A 27,712-nucleotide genomic window follows, 5' to 3' on the forward strand; every position below is an offset into this window, starting at 1 on the left:
TGGGGCAACCCGGCCTTCCTGCTGCACCCACTGCTCCCCACGCAGCCGGCACTGGGTAATCTGCACCGCTGTCCCACGCCCTGCAACCCCAGCACCCACAGCCCCCCACAGCTCAGCAGCTACTCCCTCCATGCCCTGGACACCCCTGAAAAGCCAAGATGCCTTAGCACGCCTGAAGCCAAACCTAGGACACAGGCTTTGAGGGACATTGCCTCCAACTTCACCTCCAGCCGTTTTAAAAGCTGATTGAAAAGCAGGTGGTTCCCAGCGAGGTCAGGAGGCCTCAGCACGGTTGGTTCCTCTCGCAGAGATGAGCCCTCAACCACATCCCCATGGCTCCCTCGGGACCCTGCTTCAGCCCCAGCTGCACACTGCAGCCCCCAGGCAGATCCCAGCCTCTCGCTGTGTTCCAACAAGAAGGGGCCAGCGACGGGGTTCTCCACTCGCGAGCAAGGGGACGTCAGCCCTGAGGTGCTGCCGCCAGAGAGCAGTAACACCCGCTGTGCTGCCATGGAGCTCACTGCTTGTTGTCAGCAGCAAGAAGCTTTTCATTTACTATCTGGGAGCCAAAATACAGCAGCGTCTTCCCCTCTGTCCCATAAACCATTCTGACTGCATTGTGATTCATTTATTGTATTTCCCCTGCCCTGGCAGCCAGTCCTGCACCCACGCCTCTCCCGCAGAAGCTGCCGGCACGGCGGGGCTCAGCAGAGGGGAAGGGGCACTGGTGACAACCCTACTCCAGCTGGCGAGTGTGATGGTGGCTGTGCAGGACATCCCAAGGCAGCAGTAAAGGAGGATCCAACCCACGCCAGTGAGGAGGCAACAGGCTGGGTGTGCTGGGGCTCTACTGGTGACCCAGCACGATCCCCTCATCCCGCAACTGCTTCTCGCAGCCTTCAAAGCCTTGGGCTCCACCTGCCCCCCCACCAGGGATGGACACCCCTGATCCCAAGGGATGCCCTCCGGCACCACCAATGGCCCCTGCTGCACCCGCTGGTGGCTCTTCTGGTGCTGCTTCTGACTGCAGGTCTTGCCACACTCACTGCACTTCCAAGGCTCCTCATCGGTGTGGAGGTGAGGGTCTCATCATCCTGGAAGGCCTTGAGGCAGTGGGTTCAGGCAAAGGGTTGCTTAGTGTGGATGAGCTGATGTCTGAGCAGGCCGCCCTTCTGGGTGTAACTATTGCCACACTGACCACACTTGTAGGGCTTCTCACCTGTGTGGATGCTCTGATGGGCAGTGAGGACATTCTTGGATCTGAAGGTCTTGGGGCAGTGCGCGCAGGCAAAGGGGCGCTCCCCAGTGTGGATGCTCTGGTGGTTGACCAGGCTGCCCTTCTGGGTGAAGCTCTTGCCACACTGACCACACTTGTAGGGCTTCTCACCTGTGTGGATGCGCTGGTGGGCAGTGAGGACACTCTTGGATCTGAAGGCCTTGGGGCAGTGGGCGCAGGCAAAGGGGCGCTCCCCGGTGTGGATGCGCTCGTGGCTGACCAGGCTGCCCTTCTGAATGAAGCTCTTGCCACACTGACCACACTTGTAGGGCTTGTCTCTCGTGTGGATGCGCTGGTGGGCACTGAGGACACTCTTGGATCTGAAGGCCTTGGGGCAGTGGGCGCAGGCAAAGGGGTACTCCCCGGTGTGGATGCTCTGGTGGCTCACCAGGTTGCGCTTCTGCATGAAGCTCTTGCCACACTGACCACACTTGTAGGGCTTCTCACCCATGTGGATGCGCTGGTGGGCCCTGAGGACAGTATTGGATCTGAAGGCCTTGGGGCAGTGGGCACAGGTAAAGGGGTACTCCCCAGTGTGGATGTGCTGATGGCTGACCAGGTTGCGCTTCTGCATGAAGCTCTTGCCACACTGACCACACTTGTAGGGCTTCTCACCTGTGTGGATGCGCTGGTGGGCAGTGAGGACATTCTTGAATCTGAAGGTCTTGGGGCAGTGAGCGCAGGCAAAGGGGCGCTCCCCGGTGTGGATGTACTGGTGGTTGACCAGGCTTCCCTTCTGTGTGAAGCTCTTGCCACACTGACCACACTTGTAGGGCTTCTCACCCGTGTGGATGCGCTGGTGGGCAGTGAGGACACTCTTGGATCTGAAGGCCTTGGGGCAGTGGGCGCAGGTGAAGGGTTGCTCCCCAGTGTGGATGCTCTGGTGGCTGACCAGGTTGCCCTTCTGCATGAAGGTCTTGCCACACTGACCACACTTGTAGGGCTTCTCACCCGTGTGGATGCGCTGGTGGGCAGTGAGGACACTCTTGGATCTCAAGGTCTTGGGGCAGTCGGCGCAGGCAAAGGGGTACTCCCCAGTGTGGATGCTCTGGTGGCTGACCAGGCTGCGCTTCTGGATGAAGCTCTTGCCACACTGACCACACTTGTAGGGTTTCTCACCCATGTGGATGCGCTGGTGGGCACTGAGGACAGTATTGGATCTGAAGGCCTTGGGGCAGTGGGCGCAGGCAAAGGGATACTCCCCGGTGTGGATGCGCTGGTGGCTGACCAGGCTGGCCTTCTGGCTGAAGCTCTTGCCACACTGACCACACTTGTAGGGCTTCTCACCCGTGTGGATGCGCTGGTGGGCAGTGAGGACATTCTTGGATCTGAATGCCTTGGGGCAGTGGGCACAGGCAAAGGGGCGCTCCCCAGTGTGGATGTACTGGTGGATGACCAGGCTGCCCTTCTGGTTGAAGCTCTTGCCACACTGACCACACTTGTAGGGCTTCTCACCCGTGTGGATGCGCTGGTGCGCAGTGAGGACACTCTTGGATCTGAAGGCCTTGGGGCAGTCGGCGCAAGCAAAGGGGCGCTCCCCGGTGTGGATGCTCTGGTGGCTGACCAGGTTGCCCTTCTGAATGAAGCTCTTACCACAGTGAGCACACTTGTAGGGCTTCTCACCCGTGTGGATGCGCTGGTGGGCCCTGAGGACATTCTTGAATCTGAAGGCCTTGGGGCAGTGGGCGCAGGTAAAGGGTTGCTCCCCAGTGTGCATGCTCTGGTGGCTCACAAGGTTGCTCTTCTGCATGAAGCTCTTGCCACACTGACCACACTTGTAGGGCTTCTCACCTGTGTGGATGCGCTGGTGGGCACTGAGGACAGTATTGGATCTGAAGGCCTTGGGGCAGTGGGCACAGGCAAAGGGGTACTTCGAGGTGTGGATGTACTGGTGGCTGACCAGGCTGCCCTTCTGGGTGAACCTCTTGCCACACTGACCACACCTGTAGGGCTTGTCACCCGTGTGGATGCGCTGGTGGTCAGTGAGGACAGTATTGGATCTCAAGGCCTTGGGGCAGTGGGCGCAAGCAAAGGGGCGCCCCTTGGTGTGGATCCCCTGGTGAATTACCAAGTTGCCCTTCTGCATGAAGCTCTTGCCACACTGACCACACTTGTAGGGCTTCTCACCCGTGTGGATGCGCTGGTGGGCAGTGAGGACACTCTTGGATCTGAAGGCCTTGGGGCAGTCGGCGCAAGCAAAGGGGCGCTCCCCAGTGTGGATGCTCTGGTGGCTGACCAGGCTGACCTTCCGGGTGAACCTCTTGCCACACTGACCACACTTGTAGGGCTTCTCACCTATGCGGATGCGCTGGTGGGCAGTGAGGTCATTCTTAGATCTGAAGGCCTTGGGGCAGTGGGCGCAGGCAAAGGGACACTCCCCGGTGTGGATGAGCTGATGTCTGAGCAGGGTGCTCTTCTGGCTGAAGCTCTTGGCACACTGACCACACTTGTAGGGCTTCTCACCCGTGTGGATGCGTTGGTGCGCAGTGAGGACACTCTTGGATCTGAAAGCCTTAGGGCAGTGGGCGCAGGTGAAGTGACGCTCCCCAGTGTGGATGCACTGGTGGCTGACCAGGTGGCCCTTCCGGGTCAAGCTCTTGCAACACTGACCACACTTGTAGGGCTTCTCACCCGTGCGGATGTGCTGGTGGGCATTGAGGTTATTCTTGGTTCTGAAGGCCTTGGGGCAGTGGGTGCAGGCAAACAGGCGCTCCCCGGTGTGGATGAGCTGATGTCTGGGCAGGTTGCGCTTCCAGGTGAACTTCTTGTCACACTGACCACACCTGTAGGGCTTCTCACCTGTGTGGATGTGCTGGTGCATGCTGCGGTTCTTCCTGTCCCTGAAGGCCTTGGGGCAGTGGCTGCAGGCGAAGTGCTTCTCACCAGTGTGCACACGCTGGTGCCTGGCCAGGTCATGCCTGGAGGTGAACCGCTTGCCGCAGTCGGTGCAGCTGAAGGGCCGCCCAATTGCGTGCCTCCGCTTGTGCTTGCTCAGCGTAGTCTGGCTCTTGAAGCTCTTGCCGCACCCGGGGCACGTGGCAGGGGTCTTCTCCATCCGACCAGGGGCCGGGATGGGATGGAGCAGGGAGCAGCCCAACAGGACCTCCTGGCTCCCACCCGGCTTGGGCATCCCCAGGACCAGGGCACTGGGTGCTGACAGCTCCTCAAGGACTTCCTCAGCCTCCCTCCTCACTCCAGGGCCACCAGCTGCTGCAGAAGAGAGGCCGGGGTCACTGTCATTGACAGGACACGACGTTGGACGCTTCACCATGGGAACTGGCACAAGCACCAAGCCAGACCCCCACCCTTCCTGCCTGAAGCACTCAGCTGATGGGCAGCACCTCCCTGCACCATGGGACAGCAGAGGAACCTCACCTGGCAGCACCGGGACATGGAGCATCTAGTGCCAAGGGGACAGTGCTGCAAGAAACCCTCACCCCACCACATACCCCCCCCGGTGCCCACCTGCAAAAGGGGTCTGGTGCATTCGCTGCGCACTGAGAGGGTCTGGCATGCACTGCATCTCTTCCCGCTCCATCTTGCAGATGATCTCTGGCTTGGGGGTGGGCCAGCCTGTCCAGAGCAAAGACAGAAGCAACCTCTCCTGCACTGCTGGGACAGCAGCACCAGCTCTCCCCTGCCCGCAGCCCCACCATCTCCCCTTGCTCTGCTCCTCTCTCCTGCCCCACTTCCCGGCTCCTACACCCTCCTCTCGCCTCTCCCTTGTCAACTCGGCCACTCTCCTGAAGACTGGACGCCTGGGAATGGCTCAAACCTGTGCCAGGGGAGGTTTCAGCTGGACACGAGGAAGCATTTCCTTAACAAGAGGGTGGTCAAACACTGCAACAGGCTTCCTGCAGAGTTGGCTGATGCCCCAGTCCTGACAGTGTTTGAGAGGCGCTTGGACCATGCCCTTAGTGACAGGCTTTAACTTTTGGCCAGCCCTGAAGTGGTCAGGGAGTTGGACTAGATGATCCTTGTATGTTCCTTCCAACTGAAGCAGTCCACTGTATATTATTCTATTCTATTCTGTTCTGTCGTATCCTATTCTCCATACCAATGACCACTCTCTGCAGGGTAACACCTGCCATCACAACAGCTACGTCAGGACTTGGCCAGTAACAGCAGCAGCGGGATTTTCCCTTTCAAGGGCTCCAGCTCAGTCAAAGAGCTGAGCTCCGGCTCCACCCCAGCCTGGTGGTGCCAGAGAGAGTCCTCACCCAGCGAGGCGACCGCCTGGTAGTTCTCCAACATCACCTCCCGGTACAGTCGCCGCTGCCAGCCCGCCAGCTCTGCCCACTCCTCGGGGGAGAAGTAGATGGCCACGTCCTCAAACGTCACCGACATCTGCAGCAAGAAGCACCACTGGCTCAGCACACTCTGCCACAAACTCGCTGAACACCTCTGCCCAAATCCTGCCGCTGTCGGGCAGGGCCCCGGCAGCACCGGGGGCTCCAGCATCCCAAGGGCAGCACTGGGAGAGCTCGCAGCATCCCGTGCAAGGGAAGGGCCAGGGCAGAGGGGCGGTGGGTGCACAGCCAGCCCACACAGCAGGGTCACCGGGGCTGCGCCTGACCCCCACCTTGCCGCAGCAGCCCGGAGCCCTCCCGTGCCGCTGGCTCTCGGCGGGGAGACGGAGGCACACACAAAGAGCGATCGGCAAGACGCAGCTGCGATGCTCCGGAGGCCGCAGGAGGGGCCTCTCCCGTCACCAGCCGCCCCGGCGCAGCACGGACAGACGGTCCCTGCCAAGCACAGCACTGCCGTGAGCACAGCGGGCCAGAAGCTCACTCACCTGCCAGCAGCTGCCTTCCCTTCCCCCCAAGGCCTTCAAACCTGCCGCCACCAGCACCGACCGCGGAAACGGAAAAGGCGGCCCCGGGAGCAGCGTGGCCGCGTCAGCCCGGAAGCCCGCCCGCCGCCGGTGCAGCACGGGAGGTGTAGTCCTGCCGCCCGCCCGGCCCCGCCCGGTCCCGCTCGGCTCGGATCGGTTTGGGGGGTTGCTGCTGCCCAGGGCCCCCAGAGGAGATGCTCTTCCCCCCACAACCTTGCGGGCTGGAGGAAGGCGGCTGCGGAGCCGTGCGGGCTTTTCACCGCCCGACTGTCCGCACCCCGCTCCCAGGGGCTCGGCAGAAGCCGGCGGCGCCGCGTCCCCACCGCTCCCGCCTCCCTCCCCGCATCCGGCCGCCGGAGTTGCCGCCGTCACCTCGGCCCATTCCAAAGAGGCTGCCTCGGGGGGAGCCATTCCTTCCTTCTTCCCAGGGGAAAACCAGCTGGCGCGTTTTTGCTTGCACTTGCTGAGCTTTGGCTTCAGCCCCGTGTGGCAGCAAAGAACCACGCGGCCGCTTGCCCGCTGCTCCCGCGCTGGGCTGGGGAGGGCAATGGGAAGGAAGAGGCGGGACTCGGGGTTGGGGATGGAGACAGCTCTACCGAACAGCAAAGGGAGGGAGCGGTAACAACAGTAATACTGATACAAGGAACACACAAAGCCAGCAACACACAACGCTGTTTTCTCCCCACCCGATGCCCAGCTCCCTCCGGAGCAGCCATTCCCCTCCCCCGCCAGCTCCGCGAACTCAGTCCTGGGCATGACGTCACATGGTACCGAATGCCCGATTTGTTTGGGTGCTTTGGGTCAGCCCTCCTGGCTGTGTCCCCTCCCACATGCCTGTGAGAATTAACCCTGTGCCAGCCGAACCCAGGACAGTATCCAGCCCTTATTCTGTACCATCTACGTCATGCCCAGATCTTACAGTTGCCAGTGAATCACCACCACTTCTCCTGCCTTTGAGAGACAGAGACAGACCCAGAGATATAATCCCTTATACATCTATACGATTTTGAACTCCTCCAGCGATGGGGACTCCCCCACTTCCGTGGGCAGCCTGGGCCAAGGCCTGACCACTCAGCAAAGAAATTTTTACCAATAGCCAATCTGAACCTTCCCTGACGCAGCTTAAGCCCATTGCCTCTCGTCCTGTTGCTGGTTACTTGGGAGAAGAGACCAATCCCCCCTCATTACACCCTCCTGTCAGGTAGTTGTAGAGAGCGAGAAGGTCTCCCCTCACACCCTCCATGTCTTTCTTGTATGTAGTCATGAACCCATGCTGGCTGGGCCTGATCCCCTGGTTGTCCTTCACATGCCTGGTGAGTGCACTCAGGATAAATCGCTCTATAATCTTCCCCGGCCCCGAGGTCAGGCTGACAGAGCTAAAAGGGCGGCATTTGTTCTTTAACTGAAGCAGCATCTGGCTGTAAGGCCTTTGCCTCAGCCCAGGTGTCACACAGTGGATTTGAGTGTTGGACCATCACCCTTTACTTCTGTCTCAAAAGAAAAGCTGAGCTCCTTGCTCAAGTTGAACCACTCCCTTTTGTTAACTCTTTGGTATTTGACACACGAGTCCAAGCAAGTCCCCTTCTGGCATTGACAAGTCCGGCAAGTCCACCGACCCACACTGAGGGGCTGGCTGTGCAGGGGCTCATTTATCATGGCCTGGACAACCCGTAGTCACCCACAGACGCTGATGAAGTCCAATGCGCATGATGCATGTGGTGGAAGTTCGTACAGAGTGCACCATCGTCATACGCCCATTCATGGACAGCAACGGGCTGGAAAGCAGAAGAGGCACCAACAGTGAATGAAGAGGCTGGCCACCTCCAGCAATACAAAGACAATCTCTCTTCTTTCCCACACGTCTGGTTTCTGCTGTGGAAAGGCTGTCCGAGCAGTGCAAAAACCTGTTCAAAAAACTGTTTGAAAACTCGCATAGGTCCTACTCCCCACCTGTACAGATCAGTGTCTCAGCTACTACCAGAAAACATTTCCTGGCTCAAGACAGATGGTACACACCATGAGGCAGCCTGTGGTTTTACCTGCGTGACCAGAGAGAGGACATGAGGAGGCAGGATGGAAAACATGCCTCAGAACTAAAGCACAGGTATGCGAGATGCAAGGAGAAACAATCAGAAATGGGGGCTCTCCCAGGAACGTTGCTACTCCAGTTTACAGTGGGCAGCTCCCCAGACAAAGTAGAAGGGTGGAGTTTTCTGCTGACCCTAGGCAAGGAGCTGCTGACTGGTTTTTACAAGATGTGAGTACCAAGGGTGGGGTGACCCACGCGTGCCACATGAACTCATTCCTCCACAACAACTGCTATGGCCAGGACTAGAGGGGCCCTGCCTCCAGCCAGGTGGAGGAGAAGAACAACCGGGTTTACTGGTCTGTATGGATTTGATGGCCTGGCATGTCAGCTCCACAGGAGTATAAGCTTGTAGTGTACCCTAATGCCATCAGATTACGAAAGGTCAGAACCCATCGGTATTTCTGGAGTGACAGGGGGATCCCAACAGCTGACTGTGTTGGAGGCTGAAGTGAGCCTAAGTGGGAATGAGTGGCAAAAGCACCATGGAGTGACTGGCCCCAAGTCTCTGTGCATCCTTGGCACAGACTGCCTTAGGAGAGGGGATTTCAAGGACCCTACAGGGCACTGGTGGGCTTTTGGTATAGCTGCCTTGAAGACGGAGGACGATGAACAGCTGTCCACCTTGTCTGGTCTCTTGAGGATCCTTCTGTTGTGGGGATGCTGAGGGCTGAAGAACAACAGGTGCCGACCCCTATCACAACAGTGCACCAGTGGCAATATCACTCCCTGATGCCCATCCAGAAGCTGATTCGTCAACTGGAGTGTCAAGATGTGATCAGCAGGACTCGCTCACCCTTTACCACTCCCGTATGGCCAGGGCAAAAGTGTAATGGAGAGTAGAGACTTGACAGGACGGTGCAGCACGGGAGGTGTAGTCCTGCCGCCCGCCTGGCCCCGCCCGGCCCCGCTCGGCTCGGATCACTTCGGGGGCAGCTGCTGCCCAGGGCCCCCTCGCGGGGATGCGTTTCCCCCCCCCCCCCAACCTTGCGTGCTGGAGGAAGGCGGCTGCGGAGCCGTGCGTGCTTTTCACTGCCCGACTTTTCGCATCTACATTGTACCCAGATCTTACAGCTTCCAGTGAATCACCACCACTTCTACTGCCTTTGAGAGATAGAGAGATAGAGAGATACAGAGAGAGAGAGAGAGAGAGAGAGAGATCCACCCAGAGATATCATCCCTTACACATCTAGACGGTTTTTGAACTCTCTCAGCAATGACATTTGTCCCAATCGCCAAGCTGAACCTCCCCTGACGCAGCTTGAGGCCGTTGCCTCTTGTCCTGTCGCTGGTTCCTGGGGAGCAGAGACCAACCCCTCAAGAAGAAGAGGAGGTCTCCCCTCAGCCTCCTCTTCTCCAGCCGGAACAGCCCCAGCTCCCTCAGCCGCTCCTCAGCAGACTTGTTCTCCAGCCCCCTCCCCAGCCTCGCTGCCCTTCTCTGGACACGCTCCAGCCCCTCCAGGTCCTTCTCGGAGTCAGGGGCCCAGCAGTGCACACAGGACTGGAGGGGCGGCCTCAGCAGTGCCCAGTCCAGGGGCACCATCCCTGCCCTGCTCCTGCTGGCCACCCCATTGCTGATCCAAGCCAGGATGGCGGTGGCCTTCTTGGCCACCTGGGCACACTGCTGGCTCCTGGTCAGCCGGCTGTCGCCCAGCAACCCCAGGGCCATTTCTTCCGGGCAGCTCTCCAGCCACTCCTCCCCAAGCCTGCAGCGCTTCTGGGGTTGGTGTGACCCAAGGGCAAGACGTGGCCCTTGGCCTTGTTGACCCTCGAACAGCTGGCGTCAACCCATGGATCCAGCCTGTCCAGACCCCTCTGCAGAGCCTTCCTGCCCTCGAGCAGATCGACGCTCCCGCCCAGCATGGTGTCACCTGCAGACTGACCGAGGGTGCACTCAGTCCCCTCATCCAGATCACTGATCACAGAATCACAGAATCACAGAATAGTAGGGGTTGGAAGGGACCTCTGTGGGTCATCTAGTCCAACCCTCCTGCTGAAGCAGGGTCACCTACAGCAAGCTGCACAGGACCCCGTCCAGGTGGGTCTTGAATATCTCCAGAGAAGGAGACTCCACAACCTCCCTGGGCAGCCTGGGCCAGTGCTCCGTCACCCTCAGAGGGAAGAAGTTCTTCCTCATGTTCAGACGGAACTTCCTGTGCCTCAGTTTGTGCCCATTGCCCCTTGTCCTGTCACTGGGCACCACTGAAAAGAGCTTCGCCCCATCCTCCTGACACCCACCCTTCAGATATTTGTAGGCATTTATAAGGTCCCCTCGCAGCCTTCTCTTCTTCAGGCTGAACAAGCCCAGTTCCCTCAACCTCTCCTCGTAGGGGAAATGTTCCAGTCCCCTCATCATCCTCGTAGCCCTCCGCTGGACTCTCTCCAGTAGCTCTTCATCTTTCTTCAACTGGGGAGCCCAGAACTGGACACAGTACTCTAGATGAGGCCTCACTAGGGCAGTGTAGAGGGGAAGGAGAACCTCCCTCGTCCTGCTGGCCACACTCTTCTTGATGCACCCCAGGATCCCATTGGCTTTCTTGGCAGCCAGGGCACACTGCTGGCTCATGGTTAACCTGTCGTCCACCAGGACGCCCAGGTCCCTCTCCGCAGAGCTGCACTCCAGCAGGTCCGTCCCAAGCCTGTACTGGTGCATGAGGTTGTTCCTCCCCAGGTGCAGGACCCTGCATTTGCCTTTGTTGAACCTCATCAGGTTCCTCTCTGCCCAGCTTTCCAGCCTATCCAGGTCACGCTGAATGGCAGCACAGCCTTCTGGTGTATCTACCACACCTCCCAGTTTGGTGTCATGAACAAACTTGCTGAGGGTACATTCTAACTCTTCATCCAGGTCGTTGATGAAGAAGTTAAACAAGACTGGGCCCAGTACTGACCCCTGGGGGCCACCACTTGTTACCAGCCTCCAACTAGACTCAGCACCGCTGATGACAACCCTCTGAGTTCTGCCATTCAGCCAGTTCTCTATCCACTTCACCGACCACTCATCCAGCCCACACTTCCTCAGCTTCCCTAGGAGGATATCATGGGAGACTGTGTCGAAAGCCTTGCTGAAGTCCAGGTAGACAACATCCACGGCTCTCCCTTCGTCTACCCAGCCAGTCATGTCATTGTAGAAAGCTATCAGATTGGTCAGGCATGATTTCCCCTTGGTGAATCCATGCTGACTACTCCTGATAACCTTCTTTTCTTCCACTTGCTTGATGATGACCTCCCCATGATCAAAGAAGCCAAAATTTGACTGATGGCACCAGTCCCTGAGCCACCTGTTAACCAGGTGAGTTTTCCTGCCCCTTTCAGTGCTGTTCCCTGCCACTGATGGGATGGAGGAAAACACCACCTGTGCCCCTGATCCCTCAACCAGTCGCCCCAGTGCCCTGAAGTCCCTTTTGATGGCCTTGGGACTTCTTTCTGCGATCTCGTCCCCGCCAACCTGCATTACCAAGAGGGGGTAGTAATCAACTTGGTCTCCTTCTGTGACCAGGTGACCTGCCCAGTGGACAAAGAAAAAGCTATGGATGTTGTCTACCTGGACTTTAGTAAGGCCTCTGACACTGTTCCCCACAGCATCCTCCTGGAGAAACCAGCTGCCCATGGTCTGGACGGGTGCACTCTCTGCTGGATAAAGAACTGGCTGGATGGCCAAGCGCAGAGAGTGGTGGTGAATGGAGTTAAAGCCAGCTGGCGGCCTGTCACCAGTGGTGTTCCCCAGGGCTCATTTTTGGGTCTGGTCTTGTTTAACATCTTTAACCGGAGGACAGCAGAGACAACGGCTGTGTTCAGTGCGAGCAGGTGAATGACCTGCTCAGCCTGGTGGCAGAGCTGAAGGAGGAAGTGGAGAGGCTGAGGAGCATCCGAGAGTGTGAGAGGGAGATCGACTGGTGGGGCGGCACCCTGCCCTCCCTGAGGCAGAGGCAGCAGGAGGCGGCTCCACAGAAAGCAGAGAACCCCCTACCCTCTTGCCACCGAGCAGAAAGAGGGGGCCTAAGAGATGGGGGGGAATGGAAACGGGTCCCTCCTTGGGATGGCAAGCGAATCTCCCCCCGGCCTCCCTCACCTGCCCACTTGCCCTTAAGCAACAGATATGGGGCTCTGGAATGTGAGGGACTGGCCACAGAGGATGTGGGTGAAGGTGAGGCTCCATCCAGGGGGTTGCCTAGAATGAGTCAGACAGCCCCACGTATTACAACTGCCTCAACTAAGAAAAAAAGGAGGGTCATTGTCATAGGTGATTCCCTTCTGAGGGGAACAGAGGGCCCGATCTGCCGACTGGACCCATCCCACAGGGAAGTCTGCTGCCTCCCTGGGGCCCGGGTTAGGGATGTTGTGAAGAAACTCCCTGGTCTGGTGCGGCCTACTGATTACTACCCCCTCTTGGTAATGCAGGTTGGCGGGGACGAGATCGCAGAAAGAAGTCCCAAGGCCATCAAAAGGGACTTCAGGGCACTGGGGCAACTGGTTGAGGGATCAGGGGCACAGGTGGTGTTTTCCTCCATCCCATCAGTGGCAGGGAACAGCACTGAAAGGGGCAGGAAAACTCACCTGGTTAACAGGTGGCTCAGGGACTGGTGCCATCAGTCAAATTTTGGCTTCTTTGATCATGGGGAGGTGTACACAGCACCGGGCCTGCTGGCGACAGGTGGAACTCAGCTATCTCAAAGGGGGAAAAGAATTCTTGGCCACGAGCTGGCGGGGCTCATTGAGAGGGCTTTAAACTAGGTTCGAAGGGGGAAGGGGACATCGCTCAGCTCACTAGGGATGAGCATAGGCTTGGCGTGCCAAGGCCAGGGGTGAGATTGACAGCCCAGCTCAAGTGTGTTTACACCAATGCATGTAGCATGGGCAATAAACAGGAGGAGCTGGAAGCCATTATACAGCAGCACAGCTACGACTTGGTCGCCATCACAGAAATGTGGTGGGACAACTTGCATGACTGGCATGCTGTCATAGATGGCTACAGACTCTTTAGGAAAGACAGACCAACAAGGAGAGGTGGGGGAGTTGCTCTATATCTGAGGGAGCAAGTAGAATGCATTGAGCTTGGCCTGGGGGCAAATGAGGAACAAGTTGAAAGCTTGTGGGTTAGAATTAAGGGACAGGCTCATAAGGGTGACATTATGGTGGCTGTGTACTACATGCCACCTGACCAGGAGGAGGAGGTTGATGAGGCCTTCTACAGGCAGCTGCAAGCAGCCTCACAGTCACAGGCCCTGGTTCTCATGGGGGACTTCAACCGCCCTGACATCAGCTGGGAAGACCATACAGCTAGGCAGGCGCAATCCAGGAGGTTCCTACAGAGCATCGATGATAACTTTCTGATGCAAGTGGTGGAGGAACCAACAAGGAAAGGCGCGCTGCTGGACCTTGTGTTAACAAACAAGGAGGGACTGGTGAAGGATGTGAAGGTCGGAGGTAGACTCGGCTGCAGTGACCATGAAATGGTTGAGTTCAGGATCCTGCGTGGAGGAAGCAGGGCAATAAGCAGGATCAAAAACCTGGACCTCAGGAGGGCTGACTTTGCCCTCTTCAAGGAGCTACTGGGAGGAATCCCATGGGCCAGGGCTCTCGAAGGCAGGGGGGTCCATGAGTGCTGGTCGCTCTTTAAACGACACTTCTTCCATGCACAGGAGCAATGCATCCCCCTGAGAAAGAAATCTAGCAAAGGAGGCAGGAGACCTGCATGGTTAAACAAGGAGCTTCTAGCGGAGATCAGGCAGAAGAGAAAGGTCCATGGAATGTGGAAAGAGGGGCAGGCCACTTGGGAAGAGTACAGAAATGTGGTGAAAGCATGCAGGGATGCGACGAGGAAGGCCAAGGCCCACCTGGAATTGAAGCTGGCAAGGGATGTCAAAAACAACAAGAAGGGCTTCTTCAACTACATCAGCAGCAAAAGAAAGGCTAGGGACAATGTGGGGCCGCTGCTGAATGAGGTGGGTGTCCTGGTGACGGAGGATGCGGAGAAGGCAGAGTTAATGAATGCCTTCTTTGCTTCAGTCTTCAGTGCTAAGACTGGCCCTCAGGAATCCCAGGCCCCGGAGCTAAGAGAAGAAGCCTACAAAGAGGATGACTTTCCCTTGGTCGAGGAGGACTGTGTGAGGGATCGCTTAAGCGATCTGGATGTCCACAAATCCATGGGCCCCGATGGAATGCACCCACGAGTGCTGAGAGAGCTGGCGGATGTCATTGCTGAGCCACTCTCCATCATCTTTGAGAGGTCCTGGAGGACAGGAGAGGTGCCCGAGGACTGGAGAAAGGCCAATGTCACTCCAATCTTCAAAAAGGGCAAGAAGGAGGACCCAGGGAACTACAGGCCGGTCAGCCTCACCTCCATCCCGGGAAAGGTGATGGAGCAGCTTATCCTGGAGGCCATCATCAAGCAAGTGGAAGAAAAGAAGGTTATCAGGAGTAGTCAGCATGGATTCACCAAGGGGAAATCATGCCTGACCAATCTAATAGCTTTCTACGATGACATGACTGGCTGGGTAGACGAAGGGAGAGCCGTGGATGTTATCTACGTGGACTTCAGCAAGGCTTTCGACACAGTCTCCCATGATATCCTCCTAGGGAAGCTGAGGAAGTGTGGGCTGGATGAGTGGTCGGTGAAGTGGATAGAGAACTGGCTGAATGGCAGAACTCAGAGGGTTGTCATCAGCGGCGCTGAGTCTAGTTGGAGGCTGGTAACAAGTGGTGGCCCCCAGGGGTCAGTACTGGGCCCAGTCTTGTTTAACTTCTTCATCAACGACCTGGATGAAGAGTTAGAATGTACCCTCAGCAAGTTTGTTGACGACACCAAACTGGGAGGTGTGGTAGACACACCGGAAGGCTGTGCTGCCATTCAGCGTGACCTGGATAGGCTGGAAAGCTGGGCAGAGAGGAACCTGATGAGGTTCAACAAGGTCAAATGCAGGGTCCTGCACCTGGGGAGGAACAACCTCATGCACCAGTACAGGCTTGGGACGGACCTGCTGGAGTGCAGCTCTGCGGAGAGGGACCTGGGCGTCCTGCTGGTCGACAGGTTAACCATGAGCCAGCAGTAGTGTGCCCTGGCTGCCAAGAAAGCCAATGGGATCCTGGGGTGCATCAAGAAGAGTGTGGCCAGCAGGACGAGGGAGGTTCTCCTTCCCCTCTACACTGCCCTAGTGAGGCCTCATCTAGAGTACTGTGTCCAGTTCTGGGCTCCTCAGTTCAAGAAAGATGAAGAGCTACTGGAGAGAGTCCAGCGGAGGGCTACGAGGATGATGAGGGGACTGGAACATCTCCCCTACGAGGAGAGGTTGAGGGAACTGGGCTTGTTCAGCCTGAAGAAGAGAAGGCTGCGAGGGGACCTTATAAATGCCTACAAATATCTGAAGGGTGGGTGTCAGGAGGATGGGGCCAAGCTCTTTTCAGTGGTGCCCAGTGACAGGACAAGGGGCAATGGGCACAAACTGAGGCACAGGAAGTTCCGTCTGAACATGAGAAAGAACTTCTTCCCTCTGAGGGTGACGGAGCACTGGAACAGGCTGCCAAGGGAGGTTGTGGAGTCTCCTTCTCTGGAGATATTCAAGACCCTCCTGGACAAGGTCCTGTGCAGCTTGCTGTAGGTGACCCTGCTTCAGCAGGAGGGTTGGACTAGATGACCCACAGAGGTCCCTTCCAACCCCTACTATTCTGTGATTCTGTGATTCTGTGATTCCACCACTTCATCTTCTCAGACTTTCAGGGCCCATTCGATTCCCGCTTGTGATGGTGCACACTTACATTTTTGTAGCAGTTTATCCATGGCGATCCTGCCGAATACGCCAATTTTACTGTCGCGTTAAAGCGTTAAAGAGTTTCAAGGTGTCTGAAAAGTGGGAAAGGAGGGGGAAAGCCCTCCCATTGAGTCACGGTCCCTCTTGCTTTCTAAACCTTTCTCAGAGAGACGATCTTTGGTGCGGGTGAATCCACCCCCAGTCCCAGACTTGGTCAACGGTTTATGTCTAAGGGGTTAGGTGTGTGGCCATATATCACAGTCGACGTTTGCATGTCAGAGCCCTTCCAAGGACTTTCATGGAGACAGTTTCGCAAAGTTGAAACCATAGGTAATTTATTCAGCGCCAGGTATCTCAGACTGGGGATTGCCGTTGATAAATGCACGGTCTACAAAAAAATTGAGCTCAGGTTAATAGTTTAGCGCTTTAGTTACAATGTGTACCCGGGGATATGTCCGACAAAGTCAGAGGCGTGACTCTTACCAAAAAGGTGTCCCTTCTTTAGGGGGGAAGAGAGTTTCAGGCCCGTCGACCCGTCCATCAGGTTCATTTGGCTCCTCCTCCAAAGAGGGTTTTCAAGTGCCATTTTTTACACTTTTGAGATCTCTGAGGAGGTGGGACTAAGTCAATTATTACTGACAAAACCCGTCTGGGCTACCCCATTGCGGCAAGACATTGCTGCCCAGCTAGAGAAGCTGGCTGTAGAAGTGCGTCACATGGATGCCCACGTCACCAAGAGTCGGGCCACTGAGGAACATCAAAACAACGAGCAGGTGGATCGGGCTGCTAAGACTGAAGTGGCTCAGGTGGATCTGGGCTGGCAACATAAGGGTGAATTAGTCATAGCTCGGTGGGCCCGTGGCACCTCAGGCCATCAAGAAAGAGATGCAACATATAGCTGGGCTTGTGACCAAGAGCTGGACTGGACCATGGATGCTATTACACAGGTGATCCATGAATGTGAAACCTATGCTGCAATCAAGCAAGCCAAGTGGGTGAGGCCCCTATGTTATGGAGGACGATGGCTGAAATAGAAATCTTGGCAGGCCTGGCAGGTTGATGCTATCACACTCCCACAAACACGTCAGGGCAAGCACCATGTGCTCACAGTGGTGGAAGCAATCACCGGATAGCTGGAAACCTCTCCCGTGCCCCATGCCAACATCTGGAACACCATCCTGAGCCTTGAAAAGCAAGCCCTGTGGAGACATGGAAGACCACGTGGTGAAGGGCTCCAGAGCGAGGGATCTTGCTGGGGGAACCTTTTCTAAGGGGCAGCCCCACGCATCATGACTGCCTCAACAAAGAAAAAAAGAAGGGTAATTGTCATAGGCGACTCCCTTCTGAGAGGAACAGAGGGCCCGATATGCCGACTGGACCCATCCCACACAGAAGTCTTCTGCCTCCCTGGGGCCCGGGTGAGAGATATCGCTAGGAAACCCCCTGGTCTGGGGCGGCCCGCTGACTGTTACGCACTCTTCGTTGTTCAGGTTGGCTGTGACGAGGTTAGGGACAAAAGCGCAGGAGCAATCAAAAGGGACTTCAGAGCTCTGGGGTGACAGGTTAAGGGAGCAGGAGCACAAGTAGTGTTCTCCTCTGTCCCTCCAGTTGCAGGGGAAGATTAGGAAGGAAGAGGAGGAGTCAACAGATCAATACCTGGCTCCAAGCCTGGTGTCACAGGAAAAATTTGGGGTTCTTTGATCCTGGGTCAGTTTACCTGGCACCAGGCCTGCTGGCAACAGATGGGGTACGCCTGTCGCAAAAGGGGAAAAGGATCCTAGCTCAGGAGCTAGCAGAGCTCACTGATGGGGCTTTAAACTAGATGGGAAGGGGGAAGGGGATAAAACCAGGCTCACCAGTGAAAAGCCTGGGGGTGGCAACTCAGCTGCTAACAGACTGTGAGCTAGCGAGGACCTTCACTCTGCTGAGTCAGTGAGGGTACGGAGCAGGGAGCTGTGCGGCAGAAACGGTGCAGCTTCATCGGTGGATCAGCTCAAATGCCTTTCTGCAAATGCACGTAGCGTGGGGAATAAACAAGAGGAGCTAGAGATGCGTGCACGTCTGTGGGGCTATGAGATCATTGGCATCACAGAGACGTGGTGGGAGCTGGCAGGGGAGGGGAATGGCTGCTCTGGAGGGAGCTGGGCATCAGGTGGGGAGAAAACAGCGTTGTGTGTTCCTGGCTTTGTGTGTTCCTTGTATCAGTATTACTGTTGTTACCGCTCCCCTCCCTTTGCTGTTCCGTCGAGCTGTCTTCATCCCCACCCCCGAGTCTCGCCTCTTCCTTCCCATTGCCCTCCCCAGCCCAGCGCGGGAGCAGCGGGCGAGCGGCCGCGTGGTTCTTTGGTGCCGCCCGGGGCTGAAGCCAAAGCTCAGCAAGTGCAAACAAAAATGCGCCAGCTGGTTTTCCCCTGGGAAGAAGGAAGGAATGGCTCTCCCCGAGGCAGCCTCTTTGGAATGGGCCGAGGTGGGCTCGGAGGTGACCGCGGCAGCTCCGGCGGGCGGCTGCAGGGAGCGGGGCGGGAGCGTTGGGACACGGCGCTGCCGGCTTCTGCCAAGCCCCTGGGAGCAGGGTGTGGAAAGTCGTGCGGTGAAAAGCACGCGGGGGGCACCAGCTGGTCCCCACCACACCAACCCCTTTCCAGGCTGCATTAGCCCAGTGCTGCAGCAGCCCGGACAGCTGTCGATGGGCTACCAGGCCATGGACGGGGAACAGAGGGGACCCGCCGTGCCCGCGTAGGGGGTTGAGATTGGCCCCAATTTGCCGGGTCCCCTGAAGTACTCCCGGCAATGCAGACAGTCCTGGAGCACCCCGGCCTTCCCGCTGCACCCACTGCTCCCCCACGCAGCCGGCACTGGGTGATCTGCACCGCTGTCCGACACCCTGCAACCCCAGCACCCACAGCCCCCCACAGCTCAGCAGCTACTTCCCCCATGCCATGGGCACCCCTGAAAAGCCAAGGTGCCTTTGCACGCCTGAAGCCAAACCTAGGACCCAGGCTTGGAGGGACGTGGCCTCCAACTTCACGTCCAGCCGTTTGCGCGAATAGAGGGAAACTTTGGGCACAAGTGAATTTGTGCTCCTGTCTGACTGAAAAATAAATTTAAAAGCTGATGGGAAGAGCAGGCAGTTCCCAGCGAGGTCGGGAGGCCCCAGCACAGTTGGTTCCTCTCGCGGAGATGAGCCCTCAACCACATCCCCACGGCTCCCTCGGGACCCTGCTTCAGCCCCAGCTGCCCACTGCAGCCCCCTGGCAGATCCCAGCCTCTTGCTGTGTTCCAACAAGAAGGGGCCAGCGAACGGGTTATCTGCTCGCGAGCAAGGTGACGTCTGCCCTCAGGTGCTGCCGCCAGAGAGCCGTAACACCCGCTGTGCTGCCATGGAGCTCACTGCTTGTTGTCAGCAGCAAGAAGCTTTTCATTTACTATCTGGGAGCCAAAATAAAGCAGCGTCTTCTCCTCTGTCCCATAAACCATTCTGACTGCATTGTGATTCATTTATTGTATTTCCCCTGCCCTGGCAGCCAGTCCTGCACCCACGCCTCTCCCGCAGAAGCTGCTGGCACCGCAGGGCTCAGCAGAGGGGAAGGGGCACTGCTGACAACCCTACCCCAGCTGGCGAGTGTGATGGTGGCTGTGCAGGACATCCCAAGGCAGCAGTAAAGGAGGATCCAACCCATGCCAGTGAGGAGGCTTCTCAGGCAGAAGCTGGAGCTGGACCCAGTGGTGAAGGGGACACGGCCGCCACTCTCTCCCACCCCATGGCTGGATGCTCTGGTGGAGATTGAAGTCCTTACTCTGGGTGACTCCCACGCAGACACCACTGCAGCCGCCCCCCACTGCCCCGTGGGACCATCAGTGGCTGTTTTGGGGGGCACCTGGGTACAGAAGTGCCCACAGGTTGGGTGTGCTGGGGCTCTATTGGTGACCCAGCATGATTCCATCATCCCGCAACTGCTTGTCGCAGCCACTCCACTCGAAGGCCTTGGGCTCCACCTGCTCCCCCACCAGGGATGGACACCCCTGTTCCCAAGGGATGCCCTCCGGCACTGCCAATGGCCGCTGCTGCACCCGCTGGTGGCTCTTCTGGTGCTGCTTCTGACTGCAGGTCTTGCCGCACTCACTGCACTTGCAAGGCTCCTCATCAGTGTGGAGGAGCTGGTTGGTGGTCAGGGTCTCATCGTGGAAGGCCCTGGGGAAGTGGGCACAGGCAAAAGGATGCTACCAGGAGTGGATGCGCTGGTGCCTGACCAGGCTGCGCTTCTGCGTGAAGCTCTTGCCACACTGACCACACTTGTAGGGCTTCTCACCTGTGTGGATGCGCTGGTGGGCAGTGAGTTTATTCTTGGCTCTGAAAGCCTTGGGGCAGTGGGTGCACGCAAAGGGACGCTCCCCGGTGTGGATGAGCTGATGTGTGAGCAGGTAGCTCTTCTGGCTGAAGCTCTTGCCACACTGACCACACTTGTAGGGCTTCTCACCCGTGTGGATGCGCCGGTGGGCATTAAGGTCATTCTTGAATCTGAAGGCCTTGGGGCAGTGGGCGCAGGTGAAGGGGCGCTCCCCAGTGTGGATGCGCTGGTGGCTGACTAGGCTGCCCTTCTGGTTGAAGCTCTTGCCACACTCACCACACTTGTAGGGCTTCTCACCCGTGTGGATGCGCTGGTGGGCAGTGAGGTCATTCTTGGCTCTGAAAGCCTTGGGGCAGTGGGCGCAGGGAAAGGGGTACTCCCCAGTGTGGATGCGCTGGTGGCTGACCAGGCTGCCCTTCTGGTTGAAGCTCTTGCCACACTCACCACACTTGTAGGGCTTCTCACCCGTGTGGATGCGCTGGTGGGCAGTGAGGACATTCTTGGATCTGAAGGCCTTGGGACAGTGGGCGCAGGCAAAGGGGCGCTCCCCAGTGTGGATGCGCTGGTGGCTGACCAGGCTGCTCTTCTTTTTGAAGCTCTTGCCACACTGACCACACTTGTAGGGCTTCTCACCCGTGTGGATGCGTTGGTGGGTAGTGAGGACATTCTTGGATCTGAAGGCCTTGGGACAGTGGGCGCAGGCAAAGGGGCGCTCCCCAGTGTGGATGCGCTGGTGGCTGACCAGGCTGCTCTTCTTTTTGAAGCTCTTGCTACACTGACCACACTTGTAGGGCTTCTCACCCGTGTGGATGCGTTGGTGGGCAGTGAGGACACTCTTGGATCTGAAGGCTTTGGGGCAGTGGGCGCAGGCAAAGGGGCGCTCCCCGGTGTGAATGCTCTGGTGGCTGACCAGGTTGCCCTTCTGCATGAAGCTCTTGCCACACTGACCACACTTGTAGGGCTTCTCACGCGTGTGGATGCGCTTGTGGGCATTGAAGATACTCTTGGATTTGAAGGACTTGGGGCAGTCGGCACAAGCAAAGGGGCGCGCCTTGGTGTGGATGCCCTGGTGAATTACCAAGTTGCCCTTCTGCATGAAGCTCTTGCCACACTGACCACACTTGTAGGGCTTCTCACCTGTGTGGATGCGCTTGTGGGCATTGAGGACATTCTTGTATCTGAAAGCCTTGGGGCAGTGGGTGCAGGCAAATGGGCGCTCTCCGGAGTGGATGCGCTGGTGGCTGACCAGGCTGACCTTCCGGGTGAACCTCTTGCCACACTGACCACACTTGTAGGCCTTCTCAGCTGTGTGGATGCGCTGGTGGGCAGTTACGACAATCTTGGATCTGAAGGCCTTGGGGCAGTGGGCGCAGGTGAAGGGCCGCTCCCCAGTGTGGATGCGCTGGTGGCTGACCAGGTGGCCCTTCCGGGTGAAGCTCTTGCCACACTGACCACACTTGTAGGGCTTCTCACCCGTGTGGATGCGCTGGTGGGCACTGAGGACATTCTCGAATCTGAAGGCCTTGGGGCAGTGGGCGCAGGCAAAGAGACGTTCCCCGGTGTCGATGCGCTGGTGGCTGACCAGGCTGCTCTTCTGGTTGAAGCTCTTGCCACACTGACCACACTTGTAGGGCTTCTCACCCGTGTGGATGCGTTGGTGGGCAGTGAGGACACTCTTGGATCTGAAGGACTTGGGGCAGTCGGCGCAAGCAAAGGGGCGCCCCTTGGTGTGGATACCCTGGTGAATTACCAAGTTGCCCTTCTGCATGAAGCTCTTGCCACACTGACCACACTTGTAGGGCTTCTCACCCGTGTGGATGCGCTTGTGGGCATTGAGGACACTCTTCGATCTGAAGGACTTGGGGCAGTCGGCGCAAGCAAAGGGGCGCCCCTTGGTGTGGATGCCCTGGTGAATAACCAAGTTGCCCTTCTGCATGAAGCTCTTGCCACACTGACCACACTTGTAGGGCTTCTCACCTGTGTGGATGCGCTTGTGGGCATTGAGGACATTCTTGTATCTGAAAGCCTTGGGGCAGTGGGTGCAGGCAAATGGGCGCTCTCCGGAGTGGATGCGCTGGTGGCTGACCAGGCTGACCTTCCGGGTGAACCTCTTGCCACACTGACCACACTTGTAGGCCTTCTCAGCTGTGTGGATGCGCTGGTGGGCAGTTACGACAATCTTGGATCTGAAGGCCTTGGGGCAGTGGGCGCAGGTGAAGGGCCGCTCCCCAGTGTGGATGCGCTGGTGGCTGACCAGGTAGCCCTTCTGGGTGAAGCTCTTGCCACACTGACCACACTTGTAGGGCTTCTCACCCGTGTGGATGCGCTGGTGGGCACTGAGGACATTCTCGAATCTGAAGGCCTTGGGGCAGTGGGCGCAGGCAAAGAGACGTTCCCCGGTGTGGATGAGCTGATGTTTGAGCAGGCTACTCTTCTGGGTGAAGCTCTTGTCGCACTCGGGGCACGTGACAGGCGTCTTCTCCATGCGACCAGGTGCCGGGATGGGATGGAGCAGGGAGCAGCCCAACAGGACCTCCTGGCTCCCACCCAGCTTGGGCATCCCCAGGACCAGGGCACTGGGTGCCGACAGCTCCTCAAGCACTTCCTCAGCCTCCCTCCTCATTCCAGGGCCACCAGCTGCTGCAGAAGAGAGGCCGGGGTCACTGTCAGCGACAGCACACGATGTGGGATGCTTCACCATGGGAACTGGCAAAAGCACCAACCCAGCCCCCCACCCTTCCTGCCTGAAGCACACAGCTGATGGTCAGCAGCTCCCTGCACCATGGGACAGCAGAGGAACCTCACCTGCCAGCATATGGGCACAGAGCATCTAGTGCCAAGGGGACAGTGCTGCAAGAAACTGTCACCCCACCACATGCCACCCCCCCGGTACCCACCTGCAAAAGGGGTCTGGTGCATTCGCTGCGCACTGAGAGGGTCTGGCATGCACTGCATCTCTTCCTGCTCCATCTTGCAGATGATCTCTGGCTTGGGGGTGGGCCAGCCTGTCCAGAGCAAAGACAGAAGCAACCCCTCCTGCACTGCTGGGACAGCAGCACCAGCTCCCCCCCTGCCCGCAGCCCCACCATCTCCCCTTGCTCTGCTCCCCTCTCCTGCCCCACTTCTCGGCGCCTACAGCCTCCTCTCGCCTCGCCCTTGTCACCTCGGACACTCTCCTGCAGACTGGACGCCTGGGAATGGCTCAAACCTGTGCCAGGGGAGGTTTCAGCTGGACACGAGGAAGCATTTCTTTACCGAGAGGGTGGTCAAACACTGCAACAGACTTCCTACAGAGTTGGCTGATGCCCCAGTCCTGACAGTGTTTGAGAGGCGCTTGGACCATGCCCTTAGTGACACGCTTAACTTTTGGCCAGCCCTGAAGTGGTCAGGGAGTTGGACTTGATGATCCTTGTATGTTCCTTCCAACTGAAGCAGTCCATTGTATATTATTCTATTCTATTCTGTTCTGTCGTATCCTATTCTCCATACCAATGACCACTCTCTGCAGGGTAACACCTGCCATCACAACAGCTACGTCAGGACTTGGCCAGTAACAGCAGCAGCGGAATTTTCCCTTTCAAGGGCTCCAGCTCAGTCAAAGAGCTGAACTCCGCATCCACCCCAGCCCAGTGGTGCCAGAGAGAGTCCTCACCCAGAGAGGCGACCGCCTGGTAGTTCTCCAGCATCACCTCCCGGTACAGTCGCCGCTGCCAGCCCGCCAGCTCTGCCCACTCCTCGGGGGAGAAGTAGATGGCCACGTCCTCAAACGTCACCGACATCTGCAGCAAGAAGCACCACCGGCTCAGCACACTCTGCCACACACTCGCTGAACACCTCTGCCCAAATCCTGCCGCTGTCGGGCAGGGCCCCGGCAGCACCGGGGGCTCCGGCATCCCAAGGGCAGCACCGGGAGAGCTCGGAGCACCCCGTGCAAGGGAAGGGCCAGGGCAGAGGGGCGGTGGGTGCACAGCCAGCCCACACAGCAGGGTCACCGGGGCTGCGCCTGACCCCCACCTTGCCGCAGCAGCCCGGAGCCCTCCCGTGCCGCTGGCTCTCGGCGGGGAGACGGAGGCACACACAAAGAGCGATCGGCAAGACGCAGCTGGGATGCTCCGGAGGCCGCAGGAGGGGCCTCTCCCGTCACCAGCCGCCCCGGCGCAGCACGGACAGACGGTCCCTGCCAAGCACAGCATTGCCGTGAGCACAGCGGGCCAGAAGCTCACTCACCTGCCAGCAGCTGCCTTCCCTTGCCCCCAAGGCCTTCAAACCTGCCGCCACCAGCACTGACCGCGGAAACGGAAAAGGCGGCCCCGGGAGCAGCGTGGCCGCGTCAGCCCGGGAGCCCGCCCGCTGCCGGTGCAGCACGGGAGGTGTAGTCCTGCCGCCCGCCTGGCCCCGCCCGGCCCCGCTCGGCTCGGATTGGTTTGGGGGGCGGCTGCTGCCCAGGGCCCCCGGAGGAGATGCGGTTCCCCCCCCAACCTTGCGTGCTGGAGGAAGGCGGCTGCGGAGCTGTGCGGGCTTTTCACTGCCCGACTTGTCGCATCTACATCGTACCCAGATCTTACAGCTTCCAGTGAATCACCACCACTTCTCCTGCCTTTGGGAGACAGAGAGAGATACAGAGAGAGAGAGAGAGAGAGATCCGCCCAGAGATATCATCCCTTACACATCTACACGGGTTTTGAAATCTTTCAGCAATGACACTTGTCCCAATTGCCAAGTTGAACCTCCCCTGATGCAGCTTGAGGCCATTGCCTCTCGTCCTGTCGCTGGTTCCTGGGGAGCAGAGACCAACCTCTCAAGAAGAAGAGAAGGTTTCCCCTCAGCCTTCTCTTCTCCAGCCCTATAGCTGGGCTTGTGACCAAGAGCCGGACTGGACCATGGATGCTATTACACAGGTGATCCATGAATGTGAAACCTACACTGCAATCAAGCAAGCCAAGTGGGTGAGGCCCCTATGCTATGGAGGACGATGGCTGAAATAGAAATCTTGGCAGGCCTGGCAGGTTGATGCTATCACACTCCCACAAACACGTCAGGGCAAGCACCATGTGCTCACAGTGGTGGAAGCAATCACCGGATAGCTGGAAACCTCTCTCGTGCCCCATGCCAACATCTGGAACACCATCCTGAGCCTTGAAAAGCAAGCCCTGTGGAGACATGGAAGACCACGTGGTGAAGGGCTCCAGAGCGAGGGATCTTGCTGGGGGAACCTTTTCTAAGGGGCAGCCCCACGCATCATGACTGCCTCAACAAAGAAAAAAAGAAGGGTAATTGTCATAGGCGACTCCCTTCTGAGAGGAACAGAGGGCCCGATATGCCGACTGGACCCATCCCACACAGAAGTCTTCTGCCTCCCTGGGGCCCGGGTGAGAGATATCGCTAGGAAACCCCCTGGTCTGGTGCGGCCCGCTGACTGTTACCCACTCTTCGTTGTTCAGGTTGGCTGTGACAAGGTTAGGGACAAAAGCGCAGGGGCAATCAATCAAAAGGGACTTCAGGGCTCTGGGGTGACAGGTTAAGGGAGCAGGAGCACAAGTAGTGTTCTCCTCTGTCCCTCCAGTTGCAGGGGAAGATTAGGAAGGAAGAGGAGGAGTCAACAGATCAATACCTGGCTCCAAGCCTGGTGTCACAGGAAAAATTTGGGGTTCTTTGATCCTGGGTCAGTTTACCTGGCACCAGGCCTGCTGGCAACAGATGGGGTACGCCTGTTGCAAAAGGGGAAAAGGATCCTAGCTCAGGAGCTAGCAGGGCTCACTGATGGGGCTTTAAACTAGATGGGAAGGGGGAAGGGGATAAAACCAGGCTAGCTAGTGAAAAGCCTGGGGGTGGCAACTCAGCTGCTAACAGACTGTGAGCTAGGGAGGACCTTCACTCTGCTGAGTCAGTGAGGGTACGGAGCAGGGAGCTGTGCGGCAGCAACGGTGCAGCTTCATCGGTGGATCAGCTCAAATGTCTTTCTGCAAATGCACGTAGCATGGGGAATAAACAAGAGGAGCTAGAGATGTGTGCACGTCTGTGGGGCTATGAGGTCATTGGAATAAGGGAGACGTGGTGGGAGCTGGCAGGGTAGGGGAATGGCTGCTCCGGAGGGAGCTGGGCATCGGGTGGGGAGAAAACAGCGTTGTGTGTTCCTGGCTTTGTGTGTTCCTTGTATCAGTATTACTGTTGTTACCGCTCCCTCCCTTTGCTGTTCCGTCGAGCTGTCTCCATCCCCACCCCCGAGTCTCGCCTCTTCCTTCCCATTGCCCTCCCCAGCCCAGCGCAGGAGCAGCGGGCAAGCAGCCGCGTGGTTCTTTGCTGCCGCCCGGGGCTGAAGCAAAAGCTCAGCAAGTGCAAGCAAAAACGCGCCAGCTGGTTTTCCCCTGGGAAGAAGGAAGGAATGGCTCTCCCCGAGGCAGCCTCTTTGGAATGGGCCGAGGTGGGCTCGGAGGTGACGGCAGCAGCTCCGGCGCGCGGCTGCGGGGATCGGGGTGGGAGCGGTGGGGACACGGCGCTGCCGGCTTCTGCCAAGCCCATGGGAGCGGCGTGCGGACAGTCGGGCGGTGAAAAGCACGCGGGGGTCACCGGCTGGTCCCCACCACACCAAACCCTTTCCTGGCTGCATTAGCCCAGTGCTGTAGCAGCCCAGATAGCTGCCGAGGGGCTACCAGGCCTCGGCCGGGGAACAAAGGGGACCCGCCATGCCCGCGTAGGGGGTTGAGATTGGCCCCAATTTGCCGGGTCCCCTGAAGTACGCCCAGCAATGCAGACAGTCCTGGATCATCCCGGCCTTCCCGCTGCACCCACTGCTCCCCCACGCAGCCGGCGCTGGGTGATCTGCACCGCTGTCCCACACCCTGCAATCCCAGCACGCACAGCCCCCCACAGCTCAGCAGCTACTCCCCCCATGCCCTGGGCACCCCTGAAAAGCCAAGGTGCCTTTGCACGCCTGAAGCCAAACCTAGGACCCAGGCTTGGAGGGACGTGGCCTCCAACTTCACGTCCAGCCGTTTGCGCGAATAGAGGGAAACTTTGGGCACAAGTGAATTTGTGCTCCTGTCTGACTGAAAAATAAATTTAAAAGCTGATGGGAAGAGCAGGCAGTTCCCAGCGAGGTCGGGAGGCCCCAGCACAGTTGGTTCCTCTCGCGGAGATGAGCCCTCAACCACATCCCCACGGCTCCCTCGGGACCCTGCTTCAGCCCCAGCTGCCCACTGCAGCCCCCTGGCAGATCCCAGCCTCTTGCTGTGTTCCAACAAGAAGGGGCCAGCGAACGGGTTATCTGCTCGCGAGCAAGGTGACGTCTGCCCTCAGGTGCTGCCGCCAGAGAGCCGTAACACCCGCTGTGCTGCCATGGAGCTCACTGCTTGTTGTCAGCAGCAAGAAGCTTTTCATTTACTATCTGGGAGCCAAAATAAAGCAGCGTCTTCTCCTCTGTCC

At 58.1% G+C, this 27,712-nt stretch overlaps 1 protein-coding gene across 3 annotated transcripts; it reads right to left on the reverse strand.

Moving 5' to 3' along the window:
• Positions 1-271: 271 nt before the first annotated feature.
• On the reverse strand, positions 272-24,183 carry LOC142361211 (uncharacterized). 3 transcript variants are annotated; one of them, XM_075420006.1, is made up of 4 exons: positions 23,943-24,183; positions 23,188-23,295; positions 20,236-22,930; positions 272-4,227 (listed from the first exon to the last, which is right to left on the reverse strand). In XM_075420006.1, the coding sequence occupies exons 1-4, from the start codon at positions 24,181-24,183 to the stop codon at positions 1,119-1,121; spliced, it is 6,153 nt and encodes a 2,050-aa protein (XP_075276121.1). In that variant the 3' UTR covers positions 272-1,118. The 3 variants fall into 3 exon arrangements, with proteins under 3 accessions (XP_075276121.1, XP_075276120.1, XP_075276119.1); XM_075420005.1 differs by lacking the exons at positions 20,236-22,930; positions 23,188-23,295; positions 23,943-24,183 and adding exons at positions 4,742-4,849; positions 5,497-5,645 and having other exon boundaries at positions 272-4,486; XM_075420004.1 differs by lacking the exons at positions 20,236-22,930; positions 23,188-23,295; positions 23,943-24,183 and adding exons at positions 4,742-4,849; positions 5,497-5,623 and having other exon boundaries at positions 272-4,483.
• Positions 24,184-27,712: the final 3,529 nt, after the last annotated feature.

Source organism: Opisthocomus hoazin, chromosome 4 (assembly GCF_030867145.1).
Source record: "Opisthocomus hoazin isolate bOpiHoa1 chromosome 4, bOpiHoa1.hap1, whole genome shotgun sequence".
In the NCBI taxonomy this organism is placed as follows: Eukaryota; Metazoa; Chordata; class Aves; order Opisthocomiformes; family Opisthocomidae; genus Opisthocomus; species Opisthocomus hoazin.

What these genes read in the sequence shown, in the direction of transcription:
- LOC142361211 (XM_075420006.1), bottom strand. Translation starts at nt 24,183, where the DNA reads ATGCCGGAGCCCCCGGTGCTGCCGGGGCCCTGCCCGACAGCGGCAGGA. An exon ending in GCACCAGACCCCTTTTGCAG is followed by an intron (nt 22,931 to 23,187) that starts GTGGGTACCGGG and finishes TCTCTTCTGCAG; the next exon opens with CAGCTGGTGGCCCTGGAATG. An exon ending in ACAGGTGAGAAGCCCTACAA is followed by an intron (nt 4,228 to 20,235) that starts GTGTGGTCAGTG and finishes GCGGCCCTTCAG; the next exon opens with CTGCACCGACTGCGGCAAGC.